Source organism: Taudactylus pleione, unplaced genomic scaffold (assembly GCF_031769625.1).
Source record: "Taudactylus pleione unplaced genomic scaffold, aTauple2 ptg000156l, whole genome shotgun sequence".
Taxonomy (NCBI): Eukaryota; Metazoa; Chordata; class Amphibia; order Anura; family Myobatrachidae; genus Taudactylus; species Taudactylus pleione.
The window spans coordinates 8,672,036-8,693,502 of NW_028284558.1; the positions used below are offsets into that span (position 1 = coordinate 8,672,036).

A 21,467-nucleotide genomic window follows, 5' to 3' on the forward strand; every position below is an offset into this window, starting at 1 on the left:
ACTTGCATCTTTGGTGAGGAGTACCCATTCCGGGATCCACAACGGACAACCCCTGTTTAGATGAGTCACCTCCAGCCACCAGACTAAGGAGAGATGAACCTCTGGCATGATCAGAATTATCTGTCATTTTATCTGATGATGCTGACCATTCCACTGCACCAAGATCCACCATTGTAGGACTCTGGAGTGGAACTGCAAATAAGCCACCATGTGGAATGTGGCTACTATAGAGCCCAGCAACTGCATGGCCAAGTAGACCAACACTACCTGATTGCTCAATAGATTGAGTACTCATGTCTGGACCATCCCAATTTTGCCCTCTGGCAGAAAAATCCTCTATTACTGGGAGTCTAGTACCGCCCCCAGGTGTATCATCCGCTGGGTTGGTGAGAGAGAGGATTTCTTCCAGTTGATCACCCACCTGTGCTCCGGTAGGCAAGCTACCATTATACGTAGATGACACAGTAATGTCTCCTGCGACTGAGCAAGTATGAGAAGGTCATCCAGGTATGGCAGGATTCTGATTCCCTGACGCCTGAGACAGGCCATCATAACCACCATTACCTTCGTAAACACCCTTGGAGCTGTGGCCAGCCCGAAAGGTAGAGCCTGGAACTGAAAATGTTGTTTGGTTTACTGCAAACCTGAGAAATCTCTGCTGGGATTTTGTGATTGGGATATGCAGGTATGTAATCTGAATATCGAGTGAAACCATGAACTCACCTGGTTCCATTGCCAACATGATTGACCGTAAAGTCTCCATGCAAAATTTTGGCATCCTGACAAACTTGTTGAAAGTTTTCAGATTTAGAATGGGTTTGTACGATCCATTGGACTTTTGGATTAAAAATAAGGTTGAGTAGTAACCCCTTCCCTGTCCCGTCACAGGGACTGGGATGACCACCCCTGCTTTTAGAAGGGTCTCCACTGAATCCTGGTAGGCCCGAACTCTGACTGGGTCCCCTGGCAAATCCGTAACCATGAACCTCTTAGGGGGGCGGCTTCTGAAAGAAATGGCATAGCCGCTAACTACCAACTCCTGTACCCAGGCATCCGTGGTCGTCTGATGCCAGGCCCAGGAGAACTGTAGCAGTCTGCCTCCAACCCTGACATCCTCCAGGGGGAGGCCCGCCCCATCAGCCAGCAGGCTTAACGTCTGGTTTAGCTGTTGGACGCTTGTTTGCCCAGGACTTCCTGGGCGGTCCCTTTCTCCGAGACTGCTGTCTCTTAGCTGTGGACTGTTTCTTTGTCTTGTGCCCGAAAGGACTGAGGTGGCCACTTTCTTTTGTTCGTAGAGGTAGTCGGTAATTCTGCCGTCCTTGGTGTAGCCAGAGATGTCAATCTCATCTGGACCAAAAAGCACCTTACCCGTGAATGGCAAGGATTCTAACTCTTTCTTGGACCCCAGATCCGCTCTCCAGGGTTTCAACCATATGGTCCTGCGGGCTGCCACTGAGTTAGCCGACACTCTCGATGCCATTATACCCGCATCGATGCCTGCTTCCCCCAAGCATACAGAAGCCTCCTGTATCTGACCCAGCAAAAACCTCTGTTCTCTTGTTGGGTCTACAATCATTTCAGCCAAAGATTTGGTCCAATCTTCCATTGCTTTAGCCACCCAGGCTATTGCTGTGGCTGGTCTGGTAATTGCCCCTGACAGGGAAAAAATTGTCTTCAGATAATTATCCAACCTCCTATCCACACCGTCCTTTAGGGAAGATGCCATAGGGAAAGGCAATGTAGCGCTCCCAACCACTCTAGTAATATGACTTCAAAGGGGTCTCCCATGCCTCAGAAAAAAGATTTGTTAGCTGTCCTGAGTGTAGAAAATAATCTTTTGCCAAAGTCTGACATCTAAAGACCACCTCTTTAGATGTTGGTAGGACCTCCTCCTCTATATTGAAGACAGACCTCACTGCCCTCACCAAGGCAGGAACAACCACCAGGGATTGGTAATTATCATCCAACGAGCCTGTCTCAGAAACCTGAGACTCCTCTTCTTATGAATCAACTGAATCTGATTCTGGAGGAGACATATGACGACTCTTATACCCTCTTCTCCTAGGCCCTTGAGTTGAGGACCAAACCCCTTGACTGGGGCCGCCCACTCTGGACCAACCAACATTCATAGGGGGTACCCCCATAGGGAGATCCCGTTGTGGGAATCCCATAGCCTGAGGTAACTCCATAGCTGAAGTCCGCCCCTCTGCGACCTTGTTTATTAAGAACGACAGTACCTCTGGAGTGACAGCTACCCGCGAAGGTTCCGTAGCTGCTATAGGATTCGCAGTAGCACTGCAATTTTTACAGAACCCTTCTGGATTCACATCCTGTTCTGATAGGCCTGTAGCACAGGACTTACAAAACACCAGCACTGAAGCACTTAGGACCTTATTCAGAGTCGGTCGCGAGCGCTGAGCGCTCGCAACCGACTCGATGTTGGTCCACAGGGCATGCGCACGACGGAGCAGTTTTGGCCGGGCACGCCCCCTGCCCGCCCAGCAAAAGAAACGGGCTGTCAATCAACATCGACAGCTCGCTCCGTCTGCTTCGAGCCCGCTAACGACGGATCACCCGTCGTTAGCGGGCTCGAAGCAGACGGAGCGAGCTGTCGATGTTAATTGACAGCTCGTTTCTTTTGCTGGGCGGGCAGGGGGCGTGCCCGGCCAAACAGAGGCGTTCCTTTCAGAACGCTTGCCGTTTTGTGGGCGTCCCCACTGACATCATCAGTGATGTCAGTGGGGAGCTTCCTGCTCAAACAGAGCAGGAAGCTCCCTGGGGCTTAAGGTTGACGAGACCCTACCCTAGGGTCTCGTCGTAAGCCCCGATGGTCGCGATGGTCTTGACCATCGCAACCATCTCCCTTAGCGCTCGTTAGAGCCGTGGGTGTTAACCCACAGCCTAATGACCGACATGTAGGCGGCTGTTCAGGATGCAAGCGGCCGCCCTGTTTCTGAGCAACCGCTTACATCCTACGACCGCCTCTGAATGAGGCCCTTAGTTCTTTATCAACTGACATAATTGAAAGAACAATGCAATCCTTCGTAATGTGACTTCTTACTATCAGCGATGCACCCTACCTTCAAAAGGACAAGGGGACACTCAGGAATAGTAATATCTGACAGTTTGTGAAATACAGGCAGTGTACATACAGCAGCTGGCACACAGTCACATTCAATGCATAAAGATGCGCAACTGCATCCTCAATGTGTACTCAATCAACTAAACCAACCCCCGGCGGGGGAAGGTAGGATATAGAGTATGCTATATACCAAACCCAAGGGAGAGGTATACAGAGAGATTGACCCAAACCTCTGACAACTCTGCTGCAGCCACTGAGCAAACACTAAACTGCGCGCTTTCCATGCACGTGGAGGTCATTTATACCGGACGCTGGAATCCCTTGCCGAAAGTTAGCATCTGTGGGGAGGAGTGGCCAGGGGAGTGCCAATCTCCCCTAAGCTGCGTCTATTGATGGCCGGGTACGCTGCACTACAAAGTGGCAAGATGCCGACCAGTGCACACTAGTGCATCCTGCCACCCATCCCCGGCAACAGTCAATAAGGCCCCGACCACCGTGGTGAGGAATAATCTGTGTTACGAGTACAACTCTCACACGCAGCGGCCTCTGATGCGTCTCAACACCAGAGGCTGGGGACTGCTCGCACATGATTCCCCGAAGGGAATCCTTATCTGACATCTCTGTTTGCCCGACCGCAGTCCCAGACCTCAGCGTCGTCCGGCCGCCAGTTAATCCATGCTGAGGCTGAAAGAAAACACTCGGGGCAATACAGCAAACTGGTATATCGGCTGTCGGCGGAGGTAGATGGAGTTGCAGTATAGCATCTAACCTGGTGTCGTTACCGCTAAACTCATGAAGTCTCATAACTTTAAGGTGAGAAAACATAAAAAAAAGCTTAGTACTGCCTAGCAGTCCCACTGTATAGCAGTTGCGCCTTGCCACACACCAAACTAAAAAACGGAATGCCTGTGGCTGGGGGCGGGTGATATAGGGAGGAGGACCAGTGCATGCTGGGAGCTCCAAAGCTTTGCTGTTTTGTGCAGTGGACATCGTCCAACTATATATCCCAAGGTAATTCCTGTGGACCCTATTGAACCTGAAGAAGAAAAATACATTTAACACACAATGTCCTTCACAGGCATATTCTGCTAATAGGTTATGGACTGTGGACATGTTTCAGCAGCTTTAAGCTAATAGGTTATGGACTGTGGACATGTTTCAGCAGCTTTAAGCTAATAGGTTATGGACCAAAGTGTCCTACCCTGCCCAATACTCTGTTAATAGGTTATGGGCTCAGGCAGCTCTACAGACATGGCTTAAACATTGCTCCAGTCACCAACCAGCGCAAGTGGGATTTGAACCCAGTACAAGTACATAGACAGAATGTTATCCATCTCTCAGCAATTGACTTCAGTTGGCGTCATAATAGAAGACAAGGCGTTTGCAATGGTGATGCTGCAAAATCTTATGCAAGAATACGACAGCCAGGTTGTAGCATTAGCGTCTAGCACTACAAAATGAACCACAGAGACTGTACCTGCTAAATTATTGCACTTTCAAGAGTGCATATCTACAGAAACAAATGCTGAAAATTCTGTTCTGCTACCTAAGGGGGAATTCAATTGTTGTTTTGGTACCTGTTAATAATGGGTGCCCAACAAAGGTGTTCTTTTGTTGCTCTGATTGGGCGCAAGTGTTGCTTGTGCCAAGATTTCTGCTCACAACATCCCGAGGTGGCAAGCAGCAATCTATGAAAAGTCGGTCTTCTGGGGCTCTATTTACTACAATCCACATTTAAATGCAGATTGTAGTGTGATATTACCGACTGAATTCGCATTGTGAATTCAGGCAATATCACAGGGATTTGCTAAAAATCCCTTGCAGGGACAGAGCTTGCGATAAAACTCTGTCCCTGCGAATCCTTTCCGCAGCCTTATCACAGTATTTTTTGCAAAAAATACTGTGACAAGTTCCCACGCATGCGCTGACTGGCCGCCGCTAAGCCTCATCCCCCCACGATCGCAACCCCCCCGTCCCTTAATTACACTTACCTCCGGTGATCAGGCTCTGGTGATATCCTCCGTGGCTCTGGTCAGCTGATCTCCCATCCTGCACTGTGACCTGGTCAGCTGATGACTGGGTCCCAGTGCAGGATGGGAGACCAGCTGACCGGAGGGAGGACATCACCGGAGCCCCGATCTCTGGTCCATGGACTCAGGTAAGTAATTTTTTTTTTTTTGGCAGTGATCAGCATGTGGTCTGTTTAGACCAAACAACTGATCACTGGCGTCGGCTCCGGGCTCTGCTCTGGCTGTTAGAGCAGAGCAGGAGTCTGGTAACCGGAGGAGACCCTGGATAACGCCACCTCCAGGTGGCGTTATTATCACAGGGCTTCCACCAGTATTTTTTCACAATTTATTTTTAGTAACTTGCAGACAGATCGCATTTACCATTACAATCATGGGAAATGCGGTCTGATTACTAAAAATATGTGATAATTAGGGCTTGGAGTAGAATTTTACGAATTCTACTCCAATTGCCCTTTAGTAAATTTAAGTGAATTAAAATAATGTGAAAAGGGTGTGAAAACACCCTTTTTACTTTATTTTAGTAAAAATAATGATTATAAATAGAGCCCTTGGGCTCTCTAACCAGGACTTTAGATGCTTTACGCTTCTACACCAGGTACATTTGGGCGCGACAATCTTATTGAGAAATGGGCAGAAGCGTCCATCAGCTGAATAACTGAATAGCTCCATTACTTATTGGCGGCCAAACAAATAATTGCATTCCCCCTAAAAGTTCAAAGCACTGAATGTCTAAGCATAGATATTTTAAACTTCACAAATTGGCCTCAGGCTGCAGATGAAATGCATCAAGTTGCACAGCATCACTTAAACGTGATAGCAGGAATGAGTCAACCTTAAATGTAGCAGATAGAAACCACAAGGCATTTCAGTTGTAATAAAAGTTGGTTGAAAGCATTAAAAACTTTGTGAGTCAATAAAAGTCAGAGGGATCAGATGCAAGGTCCTAAATTCCACAAAAGTTGTGAGAATTACTTTATACTTGAAAATTAAACACAAAGCAATTGTTACAGATCTTGAAGATGTATTATTTGTACCTGACCTAGCCACTATTCTAATTGCAAAGGGTTGGTGCATTGTGTACAAAGAGGGACTGTAATTGCTGCAGCTACAAACATCTCCATACCCTAGACACAGTGAAATGCTGTGCAATGGTAGCTGCTAAATCCAACCATTCAATGTAACTGTGGCACAGGAAGCTAGGACACCTATGCTATGACAAATTACCTAAACTTCAAAGTGGTATGGTTACTGGGAAGTCATAGGACAATCCTGTAAGACCATCATGTGAGAGCTGTGTGATGGACAAGTAAATACGTTTTGTAAGCTTGCATCCAGAGCATAAGTGCAACTGGAATTAGTGCACACTGATGTGTGTGGACCAATGGAGGTAGAATCCATGAGTAGGAAATGTTACTTCATGACACTTATTGATGTTGCTACAAGGATGACACGTTTTTCTTCCTAAAGAACAAAAACAAAGTAACATGTAAATTTAAAATGTACAAGTACCTCATAGAAAACAGGTCTGGAACTAAAGATACTAAGACCTAACAATGGCGGAAAATACAACAACAAAGATCTAGCCAATTATCTTAGAGAACATACAGCATCAGTTAACTATTGCCTTTACACCAGAGCAAAATGCCATACGTGAAAGAACAAATAATGTTGGACAATAGTTGAAAAACGTGGTCCAGCAGCCTCAATCTAATAGGTTACAGACCCCAGTGTCATTCCCTGCACAATACACTGCTAATACAAACCACTCATAAGGAGATCAGCACAAACCACCCCCAATGCTGGAGGGCTTTTCACTTTAACACCGCTTCCAGGTGCATCACTTCTCACTCCTCCTTTTACCTGACAGCAGAGGCTGCTGGTTGAGGTAATTTTCAACTATGCTATGGAGACTCAGCAGTGGTTTCATTTACCTGTCCATTCAAGCACTAAGTCATGTGCCCTTCCATGTTATAAGCAGAACCTATAGGCGTTAATATAGATTGCAGCGGTGTGTGATGGAGGTTAACAACCAGGTTGTGGTTTAATAACCAGCTTGAACACAGGGTGCAGGTTAACACAGGGTTAAGGCAGTAGGTTCACAACTCAGGAATAAAGTGCAGGTGGAGTGCTGTATAGTGAAGCACACACCTGTACATATACACAATGGTGACAGTGAAATACCTGCTATAGCTAGCGGTGGTGACACAGTGGAGCTTGGCAGGGTATCTCCTGTAATGTACACAGTCTTTGCAGCAAGAGACACTCAGGGGCACGTCCTTCCACAATGGAAGAGGAGCTAGAATACATGCGGAGAAGCCACGCATGCACAGTAGCACATCTTGACTGGCCAGGTAAAAGTCGCACTGTGACGTGACTCCAACAGTATGGGGTCCTGATGGCTCAGAAAAGACTCCTCTTGTTTAAGGCTCTCTCTGGTTGCATAATAATAAAAAATATTCCACATTTTTGCATGTTTCTCCTGTCACCTAAAACAGAGGGTTGTTCCAGTGACTCTGTTAATTTCTTCTACTTGTTCATCTTAAGAAGGCTGAATCAAAATCCAGTTGGTACAGCAGCAAATCATACACAGTAGATATAGCAATGACCATACACAATGTACTGTACCTTGCAACAGGCAAGATCTCCCCATAATAATTTCTTGCAGAAGACCCACTTGTTTGTTTGCTCTTTTGCAATTACTTGGCCTGTCTACAATGGACTAGATGTCATGGCCGTTCAAAGCTGTGAGCATTTTATGTATGGCTGATTTCCACTCTTCCCAGTTGCTTCTTGTGTAAAGCTGTGAGCATTTTATGTATGGCTGATTTCCACTCTTCCCAGTTGCTTCTTGTTTAGTTTGAAGTTCCCGGCAAACAAAGTTAGCAATTTCTTTGCTATAGCTTTTAGGCAGTTTGCCTTTGTTGCCCCTCACAGAGCTCCTGACCACTGGTATTTGTGGTCTCAATCTCTGTCTCGTGAAAGACTACATCTCAATGTCCCACAATCTGCATCCTTTGCTCTCTTGACAATATCCAAGTAGAATACAGGAGATGGATTTGGTGTCTGGTGTAAATAGACACCTCCTGAATGCTTGTGTGATTGACAGCTGCATCCAAGGACAAAGCCATCAGAACACTTGACTATCAGCCATCCGAGTATCCCTCTGGTTACTCAGATGGCCATCTCACATCCGTAGCGGAGGCTAGGAAATTTGCATTGGCAAACCCTGGCCTCAGCACTCCTAGAAAACGAGGGTGACATGCTCCCATTTATGGGAACGATGTGTGGCAGTGCCCACTCCCCACCCCAAATGGCCACAGCCCGTCATTCAGACTGCTGCTTTAAGGAACGGGGGTCCTGATTCACTATGGAACGCAACTGCTAATTCAATAGTGATTGTGCTAAACTGTGATATTATCATGGCCTGATTAAGGGGGGGGCGACAAGTGTGGTTGTCCCTGGGCCCCCACTAGCAGTGGTGCACTGTCTGCGCCTGCTGCTAGTGTCTCCTCCGCTAGTGTAGTGTAGACCGCGCGGCCACACTACACAGTGGCATACACATAGCCGCCGGTGGCAGCTGTGTGTATGTTACAGCAGCCGATGAGACAGACAGACAGACTCTCAATGGCTGCTTCGTCAGCTGAGGGAGCCAGCTGGAGCTCACTCATGAGCTCCGCCTTCCAGCACCCCCCCCCCCCGCAGCTGGTGATGATGGGAGAGACGCTGTGCAACAGAAGAGCCGGGACTCAAGTCAGGAGCGGGTATTCAGGTAAGTTGGTTTTTTTTGTGTGCGTGTGAGGCAGCACTGTCGCTGCATAGGGGGGAGCGCTACAGGCGTCCCTGTATAGGGAGGCCACTTCATGAGGGCACTGTATAGGGGGGGGTGCTGCTAGGGGCAATGCATAGGGAGGGGGGGGCTACTACTGGGGGCACTGTATAGGGGACCACTACTACTGGGGGCAATCTTTCGGAGGAATACTACTGGGGGCACTATATAAAGGACACTGCATAGGGGAGATTACTACTGGGGGCACTGTATAGGGGGGAGCACTACTGTGGGCATTATATAAGGGGCACTGCATAAGGAGCACTACTACAGGGGGCACTGCATAGGGAGCACTGCATAGGAGGGACCATTACTGGGGACATTGCATAAGGGGCACTTCTACAGTGGGCATTCCAAGAGGGGCATTAAGGTGATTAGAAAGAAAAAAAATCCTAGGCTGATCAGAAACGGTGGTATATAGGGGCCCCCACAAGTTTGTTGCCCAGGGGCCCCCACAGACCTTAATCCGGCCCTGGATATTATGCTTATTCATTGCTATGGCATATGCAGCACTACATAAGAATGCTCGCTCACCTTATCTTACACACATCCGTAATGTTTAGCAAGACTGCAAAACCATTGGTAAAATCGAGTACCATCGCAGCCTCATACACACTTGCACAAGGTCTGACCTTACTCAGAAATTGCTAACTTCGGTGCACACTATCAGGTCTCGGGCTGCGTAGGCCAACGCAGTTGATAATTTATGCACGCCCCTGCAACGGTGTTGAAACACACTGGCTCATCTGTGTTCTCCGGACCCCCCCCCCCCCATTACCACTCACAAATGGCACTTCCTGTCAATTACTCCGCGAGGGGTTTGTGTATAGTTCTCACATGCGCTGTACGCATCAATTGGCCAACTACGCGCGTATTCACATTTGCTTATGGTAGCGAATCAGGCCCTGGGAGAGATTTCGCAGTAGAAGACTGGGGCATGTGCAGTAGTGATCATGAGCATATGCCGATCTTCTAACATCGGGGCAGCATGCAAACCATCAGCTTTGCATACTACTCTGAATTAGGCCCATTGACTCCACTTCCATCTGTCCACACAAGTCTGTGTGCACTGGTTCCATTGGTGCTTAAACTCTGGCCGCTAACTTTGGAAAGGGGCAACGTGTTTGCTTACCCTTCATGCAACTTTCACACTCTGGTCTTTTTGGGTTGTTCACAGACATCCCTGTTTCCATGCCATCTATGTTTCTCAAAAGGAATGGATTTAATTGCGCACTGGACTGTGTCCTATTGAGCGTGGGAGGATGCATTTACAAGGAAGGGCGTCTGTCCTAGCAATTTTCAATTAAATATAGATAGTAATTGCGCTCTGAGACCCCCTTGGTACTGTGTGTGATGGGTCAGAAGAAAGAATAATCAAAATGGATGGAGCAGCAAATGAAAAGATTTTACTTGTGACTTTCTCACAGGAAATGTAAACATTAAAATGTACACATAAATAAATGAATAATCTCAAATGTCTAAATCATAGTATTAATTGCAGAATTAATATGGCAAAAACATATTAGTGAAACATAAGCAGTATTGGGGATGAGGACAATCTCCCCACATAAAAAATAGGAAATTAAAAGGATGCACATATCTAAAGTTCTTTAGTAACCTGGTGTACATTCCTATACAGTGTGTGTGTGTGAGAGAGCACACTGCAATGCGATTTTGTTGGTTACCTGTAAGAAGGTAATACTACTTTGAGGTATTGTTCCAGGTACTAGGGAGCGTGCTGTAGTGTGGAGGGAGAAAGTTACACTGACTGCAGCATCCCGCTAGTCAGTGTCTGGCTGCTGCAGGAAAATAGTTGTGGATACGGATGCCCAAGAGTGGATCTTCCTGGGGCAAGGATTAGGGGAGCCGGAGGATTCAGGGACAGAGTATCACAGCTGTGCTGTCCAGCACCCGGTGTGCAGAGCGGCGCCCATCCAAGTGAACCGACAAGCACCTTCAGCACACGTGAGGGCGGACTGCACTTGCCTGTGGAGGAGAAGTGACAGTTATGGCTCGATGGAACCAAAGACCATACTCCATCTCCGGAACGAGACTTCCCTCCCTGCGACACAACAGAGTCCTGCTCTTGCCGGCTGATGTTGTTTGAAGTCCTCTTTCCTTCTGGTGGGTACTTCCAGGTCCTGTGATACGTCCGTAGCTGTGAAATAGCCGTGTTGCGGGTGGATGATGATAAGTCCTGGTATGATGCTTGAGTTTTTTTTTTTTTTTTTAAGAGATGTAGGCTGCAATGCGTTTCGACCCTCTTGGGGTCTACTTCTAGGCAGTGTAGCAATAGGTTTGTTCTGTGTGGGGAGGCTGTAAGTAGCAGGACGTATCCATGCCTCTCAAATGAGTGGTTCTTCCATGTGTGCTGTGATTGGTGGTTGCTACCAGTGTCCTCTGACTGGATGGGAGTCTTGTCAGTCATGGGCATAATAGCTTTGCTGAGTTGGTGTATTCATGCAAGAAGCATACTTGCTATGCGTAATTGAGACATATATGGTGTCTTTTTCATAAGATAAAGTATAATATATAATAGAGTATAGAGTAGTTGTCTCTAAAACACAGAGGTAGAGTATTTCTGATAAATCCCTGTAGTTTAAATCGGACAATGAGGTGCATGAAAAAGGGGAATGTAAGTGAACACAGAAAGTGTGGAAGGGATGGTGTATAAATGTATCTGTCCATGTTGGATTATGCAGGTAGGGCTGTCACATAGTTTAATACATGTGACTAAAGGTTCAAATGGTAAAATTGAATTGGACTATGCTGATGTTCTCATATAGTAATAAATAAGTATATGTACATTGTCATACCTTAAGTGACCCAGTCTCCTATGTCACAGCTCCATGGACTGCTTGGAATCTGAAGCCACCATCGCACAACATTCCTCAGTGTCTAGGACGTACAGTGGCGTACATGGTATAGCGAACATTGGTAACATGGCAGGGTTTCTCCTGTAATGCGCAGGAGCACATCCTTCCACAATTAAGGATGGAGCTGGAAGATGCACAGACAAACCACAATCCAAAACCTCCTCCATGATTTGTTAGGAGTTTAAGGAAGAAATTAACTTTCATGTGTATCCATTGTCGGACTGGGGCATATAGGGCCCACCGGGTGAATGCAATGGTAGGGGCCCATGCTAAAGTGGTGTAACCAGTCACCACAGGGCCTTGGCTAAACATTAGAGAGTGCATGGTGTGGGCCCCTTTATAAATATATAGTTTTTAAAATAGTAAATACTAATTTGTGATAATGTACCAGATAATAACAATCCATTGTAGTGAATGCACCATAATCCTGGGAATTCAGTATAACGTAACTTATAAACAGGCTGGAACCTGACCTTAGGGGAGGGACCCTCAGGCAGTGGGGCCCACCAGGGATTTCACCTATACCCCTGTGGGCCAGTCCAACCCTGTGTGTATCCATTTTAAATGAGGGGAACTATCTAAACTGTCCATTGTATTAGGGAGAATGCGAGTCCATGGAACAAATTTCTTTTGTCTTCCATTTTCCTCTTTAACTTTAGTTTTTAAGTTTAATATAGTTCAGCTCACTATGATCATTTATTTCTAAAGAATCAACATATTGAACAGTGCTGTACGTTCATGAATCGCATGCATTACATACAATGACTTGTAACAGAAAGTAAAGACTTGCAGGGAGCAATTATTGGTAAAGGCAGTGGAATAACAAACACCGCCGCCGGCTAGTACACTCGTACTACCTAGAGGCAGTGTGTTTGTATTGGCAGCCAGTGAGCCAGACAGACTCTCAATGACTGCTCCGCCCACCGCCGACGCCGACTTGGAGCTCACTCATTAACTCCATCTTCCAACTCCTGCAGTGGGTGATGGGAGAGACGGCATGACGTCTCACCCATAGTGCAGAGCAAGCCAGCCCAGGAGTACGAAGGAGCAGACAGCGGCGGGCGCAGGAGCGGGGATTCAGGTGTTTTTTGTTTTTGTGTGTCTTTGTCTGGCACTGCAGGGAGGGGCACTGCATAAGGGGAACTACAACTGGGGGCATTATATAAGGAGCTCTGCATGGGGGGGGGGGGGACTACTCCTGGGGGCATTACATAAGGGGCACTACTACTGGGGGCACTGAATGGGGGGGGGGACTACTACTGGGGGCACTATATAAGCGCCACTGCACAGGGGGGACATCTACTGGGGGCATTATATAAGGCTCACTGCATGGGGGAACTACTACTGGGGGCATTATATAAGAGGCACCGCATAGGGGGGACCACTACTGGGGGCACTGCATAGTGGGGACTACTGCATAAGGGTGCACTACTACATGGGGCACTGTACAGGCGGGACTACTACTGCGGGCACTGCATAGGGAGACAACTTAAACTGGGGGCATTATATAAGGGGCACTGCATAGGGGGACCACTACTGGGGGCATTGCATAGGGGGGACTAACTACTAGGGGCATTCTATAAGGGGCACTGTTTAGGGGGACCACTACTGGGGGCACTGTGGTGTGTCATGTTACCATGCCCCCATTTTCCAGTGGCCACACCCCTTGTTGCATGTGACCACATCCACTTTTCACCATGCGGCATTGGCGTGCACACCTGCTTGGGGGGGGGGGGGGGGGTGCTCAGTTTCTTAATTTGCCCTGGCTCCAAATACCCTAGCTACACCACTGGTTAGTGCTGATCTGTTCTGTGTTTAGTTCCTCTATGGGGAAAGGCAATGCAATGCAAAACATTGGCAAGTGTCATCTCAATCCATTTAGGCAGGCTTAGTGCTAACAATTACAGTGGATATAATGTCACTAAGCCCGGTCAAACAGTTCTACAGTGCAAATGATAAAATAGTCATAGCCTATACCAGTGCTTCTCAAACCTGGTCCTCATGCAACCCTAAGGCTGGATACACATCAGGCAATATATTGGATGATATATTGTTCTGAAGTGGATCTGAACAATGTATTGTCCAAATCACTCAATGTGTACCCTCAATTGCACGTTCACGTGCATCGTCGGCTACATTGTGATCACGGGCGTAACTACTATAGGTGAAAGGGGTGCAGCTGCTATGGGGCCCAGAGCTGAGGGGGGCCCATCTTCCTCATCAAAGTTACATCTGCTATTTATATTTTTCACCATTTGCGGTGTACATAGGGGCCCTTAGAAACTTTTGCTATGGGGCCTTCAAACACATGGTTCCGCCCATGCATATCATGTACTGCACATTAGATGAGACAACCTCACTGACGACCACATGCAGGTGAATGTAGGATGGAAGGATTTAACGCACAGCCATACACCGGATCGTGCAGTGCTTTCGGCTGGACGCTATATCCTTCCATTGGGCATCAGGTTGGCTGGGATACATGTCATTCTGATGTGTACCTGGCATAACAATGCATGTTTTCCAGATCGTCGAGCTGTAGCACAGGAACAATATATTGTGCTAATTGTATAGTGTGTATGCCCGATCACGCATGCCCTCGGATTGTTCATTGCATCATCATCCCATCTACTGTGCTGCACAGCAGATTGGACAATGCGATTATCAACGCCATTCCGAATGCAGCATGGAACGACACATCACGCTGTCATCCACTGCATTGTGCAGTATATACGGAAGGCCCAATGTATCACTCCATCACATTGTCCCGTTGGCTGGGTACACTATCGTGTAGTGTGTACCCAGCTTTAGATTTGGGAAGGGTGTATCCAAACTCAAATCTAGATTATGGTACAAATATAAAGCTAAAAAAAATATATATATTCAGTATTTGCACCCCTTGCACTGCAAAATGGTTTGTCCGGGTACAAAGCAACTTGTTGTTTATTGCTTTTCTCCCAACTCAGAATCAGTATATTTTTCTTTGTAAGTATCAGTATATTGCTGGCCTAATCTACAATTATACAGTTTTGGCTGTTTTTGGATAATTATTGGTGGAGAGAATCACTCCCTCTAATTTCTTATGGGTATACAAAGATGCTGTTCACATTGAAAATGTCAACCACACAAGGTTTCCACTGGCTTAAATAGAAATATCTCCAAAATATTTCCAGCCTTTAGTACCAAGAGGTTCCCCTGCTGAAGTATTCAGTGACAAAATGCTATGAAGTGGAATGGGTCGACTGAGAGGCTTTAACATACTAAATTGGAAAAAAAAAAAGACTGCTTTACATTTTCATGCACTGCACTTACTTACATTACAGCGTAATAAAGATACAAATAAGACAATACAATATTGTAAATCTGTACATTTATTTAGGTTATAGCCCACCAATTTAATATACACTGCTAAAAAAAAAACACAATACAGTATATGTTAATCCTAGAAAGTCAGGGATAGATTTATTAAATGTCGATTTTTCAAAGTGCCAACCACTGGTGGCTTTGACCAATAGCTCTAAAATACCAGCTGGAATCAATGCTAAACAAGTCTGATTTAGCATGGTTTCCTGTTGCGGTGTAAAAAATATTAGACAAAGCCGCCAAAAATCTCATCTATGAAAAACGTAGTAAATTCACACCTAGTATCTTACAAAGAGAAACAACAGAATACAAGCTTTCTGGGCCAATATGACCATTAAAATATCCTTCAAAACCATACATTTTTAGTAAAATTCATAGAAAAACCCCATTGCCGTTTTGTTTCAACATTCAGTTATGCAAAGACACTTGTCATGTAACATTTTCATTAGTAGATGCAGTAGAAAATGTGTAAAGTCCCTTAGTCATGTATAATTTAAGAAAGCAATTATACAGCAGTATAGAATAGATATAGCACATTATAAATATAAAATCAGATACAGAACAATACCCTATAGAAAACAGACTTCGTGATTCTTTCATTATACAACATATGAAATCCATGTACCACAGTAATAGCCCTTTTTTTTATTATTTCCATCAAGGGGAAATCAAAAAAAGATAAAGCAATGTATTTCGGAAAGACTGCAAAGCACATAAGGCTCATTTTGAGCATTTCAAAGATGGGAAATCCCTTTTATCAAATGCTTTTATTGAACAAAAGAAAGAAAAAAACCTTCATACCCCCTGGGGTACTAAATTACATTGTTTAATTCTGCGTTTCTCTCCTGGCTGACAAATCCATAAATACACGTTAAACTGGGATGCGGTCCTATTCCCGCCGTGAGGGATGGCGGTGCTTAGAATGCCAGAATCCCGATGGTAAGAAGTGGTCTTAAGTGTGAGTGTTTGGGGTTAGGCACTTGGGGGTGGGCTAGGTTTAGGGTGCCGGGGGAGGTTATTGTAGGTTTAGGCAGCAGGCAGGGAGGGCTAAGGGTAGGGAGAGCGGTTGGGGTTAGGATACTGACCGACAGGTGTCGGTGTCCTAAATCTGTTGGGATACCAGCGTCAGGATTCTGACCGCTAGGATTCCAAACGCTAGCATCACGTACCCAACCCGCTAAACTATATTGGTGTCTTTACAGTCAGATTAACAATGGGGCGAATGGGACTACATCTCTGTACCTACACACAGAAATAGACCCATCAGCATGATAGTGACCGGACAGCCATAATTACTAATAGTGGGTTTTGTATTTACACACAAAATGATGCCGTATTCTACTTTCTTCGTATTTAGCAAGACTTTGGGTCTGATAGTGTAGGGGTGTACACGCACACACGGCATAGGCCACATCCATACAGTACAGCAGGTAGATGCATCAAACCTTGGAGAGCTATAATGTCAAATAGTGGCCTAAAGCAACCAATCGGCTTTTATCTGTCAGTTTAAATACGTGCTAGATACGTGATAGTTAGAAGCGGATTGGTTGCTTTGGGCAAATTCTCCACTTTATCTCTCTCCAAGGCTTGATACATCTCCCACTAGTCACAGCCCATCCACTTCTCACCAGTAGGTGCTTGTTTATCGTCAGCCCCAGTCCCAAGTGTCCCTTAATCCAGCCCTGCTGGCTGTAAAACAAGATGGTGTGGAAGGTTAGGTCGACTTGCAACAGGTCGACATGCTTAGCATGTCAGTGACCATGTCAACATTCATCATGTCTACATAGATATCATGTTGACATGATAGAATGTCAACCTAATGTCCCTGGAGCCCCCGGGCCACTTACCTGGTCCCAGCTGCTGCAGCGGCTCCATCGTCTTCTTCCAGGTCCCGGCGGTCATGTAAGCAGCAGTTCCTTCGCAGACTGGTAAGCCGGTGGCGTTCTGGTGAGTATTTTCCACCTATCCTTAATCTGTAAGCCTAACTCACCCCCTTTCCCCACGTAAGCCTCCTGACGGCAGCTAAACATCAGCATTCTGAGAATGGCGACATGTTCACATGGTGATATTTCAGATGTTGACATTGTGAACATGATGCCATTCTGAGGATGACGACTTTGTGCTTGTCAACATGTTGACTAGTGGATGTCCACATGGTTACTGTCAACCATTTCACTGGATAACAAACAATTAATATGTATAAGAACATATCTACCCAGCAGTGTATTTAAGAAATGAATTGTTGTAATGGATTATTGAAATTACCTCTTCTGTACACTCCCTAAATAGTTACGGGCTGAGTTGCAAGCAATTTGGCTGTAATTATACCGGCACTCCATACACGGATATTCACCCGTATGCACAGTTGTACGGCTGCATACACTTTGGTTCATAGCAATCAGTGCGTACCAGGAATGGACTGGGGCACCAGATCAGCCCTGGCAGTCCCCCTGCGCACTCTCAAAAGTGACGTGGTTAGGTCTCACGGGGGAGGTGCCGCGAGTCACAAGGGCTTGGCTTCTTGGCACGCACCCATCTTTCAGTAACCCGGCCAAGCAGAGCGATGGGATCTGCTCGGCCAGGGTTTAACACCGGACCAGCCCATCAGCCCTTCTGGCATTTGCCAGAAGTGCCAGATGTCCAGCCAAGCCCCGGTGAGCACCAGCTCTAAGTAAAAAAGACCCATCTGAATACTGGCATATCCGCACCACTCTGCATAGTCCCCAATTTCACAAACTCTTGATAAAATGTGCCTACGTGCGAATGCCCTGTTACTACTCATTTACACTCCTTCACCTGCAAATGGAGATGTGACTGTTGTGATCTAAACCTGAGCTATGTGGATCTCCTTTAAGTTTTTAAAGGAGTGTATAGAAGTGGTCATTACTAATGAGAATGTAGTCTATCAGTTCCCTAGGAAATAGTAACTTAAGTGAGGCCCTGTTGTGTTACTAAACACTGCAGATCCTTTAGTCATTTATAAACGTACCAGTCAATGACACCTCAAGAACAGGGGCCCATATCGAACGCTCACATTAGTCCAGCCTTAATTTTTGGTACACTATTTAATGACAGGTCCACATTTGTGTCACAGAGGTATTAACACATACCAGAAATTTCTAGGTCTCCTAAATGAATGTATATTATATACACGAGGTAAGAGGATTTGTATACTATTGCTCTAAGTCTTAATTTATACTATTGTCCATAAAATAACCAAACTTCCTCTGTTTGAAACATTTGATTTGTAGTAGCTGCAAAAGCTACTTTTTTACCTCCCAACCCCAATGACACTTATGCTGTAATCCCATCCTCCTTGTAGCAAACTTTCCGAAACTTCAGCTCTTCAACCATTGAGGTAATTACACCATACCTACCGACTTTGCAGAACTCCTCCCCGGGAGCAGCTCGATAGGAGATTCTGCAAACATCTTCGGGGGCGGGGCCAGACTGCAGATGTCATTAGGCCCTGCCCCACAACAGGAAAAGGCCACTATTCGCAGGTCCGTGAGTTAGGGGTGGGGCTAAATTACAAGATTTGCATCATTTTAGCCCCTCCCGACAGATCCGTGAATTCCTAGGAAAATCTCACCATCCTATCCACTTCACTAGGAAGTGGGCGGGATGTGGGAGATCTGCCTACACTTTGGGGGGCTACCCGAAAAATCAGGAGCCTCCTGCGACTTCCGGGAGTGTAGGCCAGTATGAATTACACTCAGTTAGGCACCGAACACTTCAGCCCTCAGCAGAAGTGACGCTACAATTTTAAATATAAAATAAATAAAAGATGATGAGCCTCAGCCCATCATCACGGACTTAAGACCACAAATATTGTAAGATGGTAAAAAAAAAAAAAAATAGCTTCCTTGCTATTTTGACACCCTAGGCCCATGTAAGCTTTCCAGAGCTTGAAAGTACCAGCACAAAACAAATGAATATATCTAAAAAAAAAAAGTTATACTTACAAATACAATCAATGTACATAACCCATTACTAGCAGATTGGACCACTTCTCTGCACAACTGCTTACGATCTCTTAATACACAATTTCCTAATGAGCGCAGAACCAATAACTATTACAAAAAGAAAAACACGTTAGAAACCAGATAAATCAAGTCTCAATAAGAGAAATATTTTTTTTAAGCCTGGTAACAGGAACACCCAAGTAAAATGACATGAAAGATAATTCTCCTAAGAACTTCCACTTTTATATGAGGCTGAAATGACAAATTTAAACTAAAATACATTTTAAACACAGTGTAATGACTACTGTAACACTATACATCCTACTGTATTTAACATTTTAAATTACTTTATTGCCACTTTCACAGCTTCCATTTTAAATAAAACTTTTTATTAAAAAAAGTTAAGATCTGACTTTTATTCATAGAAAAAAATATATATTTGATTTTTGTTTTAGATATACACACTTTTTGAAAATGTAATTTCCTTATGTAGCATACAATGGGGGGATCTATAATGCAAAAGATGAGTATTTGCAAGGCCAGTGTGCTTGCTTTGCACACCAAAAGGCCACCTATATTGGGAGGGATAGCAGAGAATTTTGAGTGCGCAAATGGCTGCGTATTAATTACTTTCTGAAAGGCTCAGGGACAAACTTCTCTATTTAGGTGCTAAAGCATTGGGAGTAAAAAACAAAACAAAAAAAAACAATGTAATAGAAAGGTAGCAATAACAGAATGAAGTACAGCCCTTATGTTACCTAGAGTTGTCTAATAACATGAGTGTAAAACAAGCAGTATAGTACATTAGGAGGCTTGCTTCCATGAGGGTAAAGTGTAGATAAATATATTGTTATAAAGCAATAAGCGAGTTTATACCTGAAGGGCAAGGATTGGACACAAATATCCTGGATAAATGTATGCACTTACACACATGGAAGCACACGTTCCACATGCACACATGGACGAAACAGCGAAAAAAAAAAAATATTTCTTTGCGCGATAAATAATTATAGGATAATAAAATATCTGCCTCCTATTCAAATCACATTGATGTTGATGCCAGTAGTAAAATGGAAAATTAAAATACAAATAAAATTGTACTTTCGGGAGTACATTATCAATTATTCAAAAATGTCAGCACATTTTCTAGTTCATTTCATTCGAAGGGAAAAAAATCCTTCAATTTCTGTTGTTACCAAACTTTGTACATATACAAGCTCCCAAGCTTAATTACATAGCCTTGTTTCTTTTTCATAAGTGGAGAGGAATTCTCCCCACAGTACTTTGCCTCAGGGTACACTTTTTGTCACTGTAAGCCCTATGCACCTCAAACTGACCGAACATGTAAAACACACACAGAAAAAAAACAGATTTAAAACATTCTTTGGCAATTGCAGTTGTTCAGAGCGTTCTATCTATTGTAACACAACAGATTTAGTTTCTTATTTTGTTAAAGTTTTCAGTATTAACAATTGCATAAAATGTTAGTGCTTTGTTATTTTTTTTTCTTTTAAGATCACAGTGTTCAGAGAGAAATTAATTTGTATCCTTATGTGCTTTGTCGGAAAACCCATTGTTGGAAAGGATCAGACGGGTTGCAAGGTACAAGGCTTGGATTCTCGCCATTTCCCGTCAGACACATATTATATGCAGCATTGAAGAGAACTTCATCCTGGAAAAAAACCAAAGGAAAATCATATACTACTGTATTTACTCTGCCATATTCTTCTAGTTGTAGAAGTTTGCTTTTCACATGTACAGTACCATTGCGGGAACTACAAAGTTGTTTGTTTTATATAGATACATTTATACATTTCAGCATAAGCACAATGGAAATATTGGTTAGGTTCTATAAAATCATATGGTTAGTATAACTGTTTGTTTATTAAAGGGGATTGCCACTTTAAGGCAAAACCACAATTTACTTGGTGCCTCCTCTGTAGCCGTTCTAAGGGGTATATTTAGTAAAGTGAGAGTTTTTAGAAGTGGACATTCGCACTATGGGGTTGATTTAGAGTTGCACGCAAGTCAGCTGCATTTCATGCTCGTAATTACATGCGGATATTCACCGAGATTCATCTATGCCAGGGGTGGGGAACCTTTTTTCTGCCGAGGTCCATTTTGATATATATAACATCATTCGCGAGCACGGTGCAGGCCATGCCCACTCCATGTGATGTCACACATGGATGGGGCCACAATCGCCAGTGGTTACAGCAATGCCTGGAGCATACTGAGGATGCTCTGGGGAGCGGTTAGGGCAGCGGTGTGACCATCTGAAGCATCCTAAGGACACTCCAGGCGGCACTGCTGCATAGATTCTGG

General features: G+C 44.9%; 1 protein-coding gene across 2 annotated transcripts in view; it reads right to left on the reverse strand.

Moving 5' to 3' along the window:
- Positions 1 to 15,184: 15,184 nt before the first annotated feature.
- GALNT3 (polypeptide N-acetylgalactosaminyltransferase 3) overlaps positions 15,185 to 21,467 on the reverse strand; it is a 52,981-nt gene continuing 46,698 nt past the window's right edge. For both annotated transcript variants that reach the window (XM_088474834.1, XM_088474835.1), the window contains exon 11: positions 15,185 to 20,814. In XM_088474834.1, coding sequence (XP_088330960.1) covers positions 20,692 to 20,814 — 123 coding nt within the window. In that variant the 3' untranslated portion in view covers positions 15,185 to 20,691. The remainder of the gene's footprint in view (positions 20,815 to 21,467) is intronic.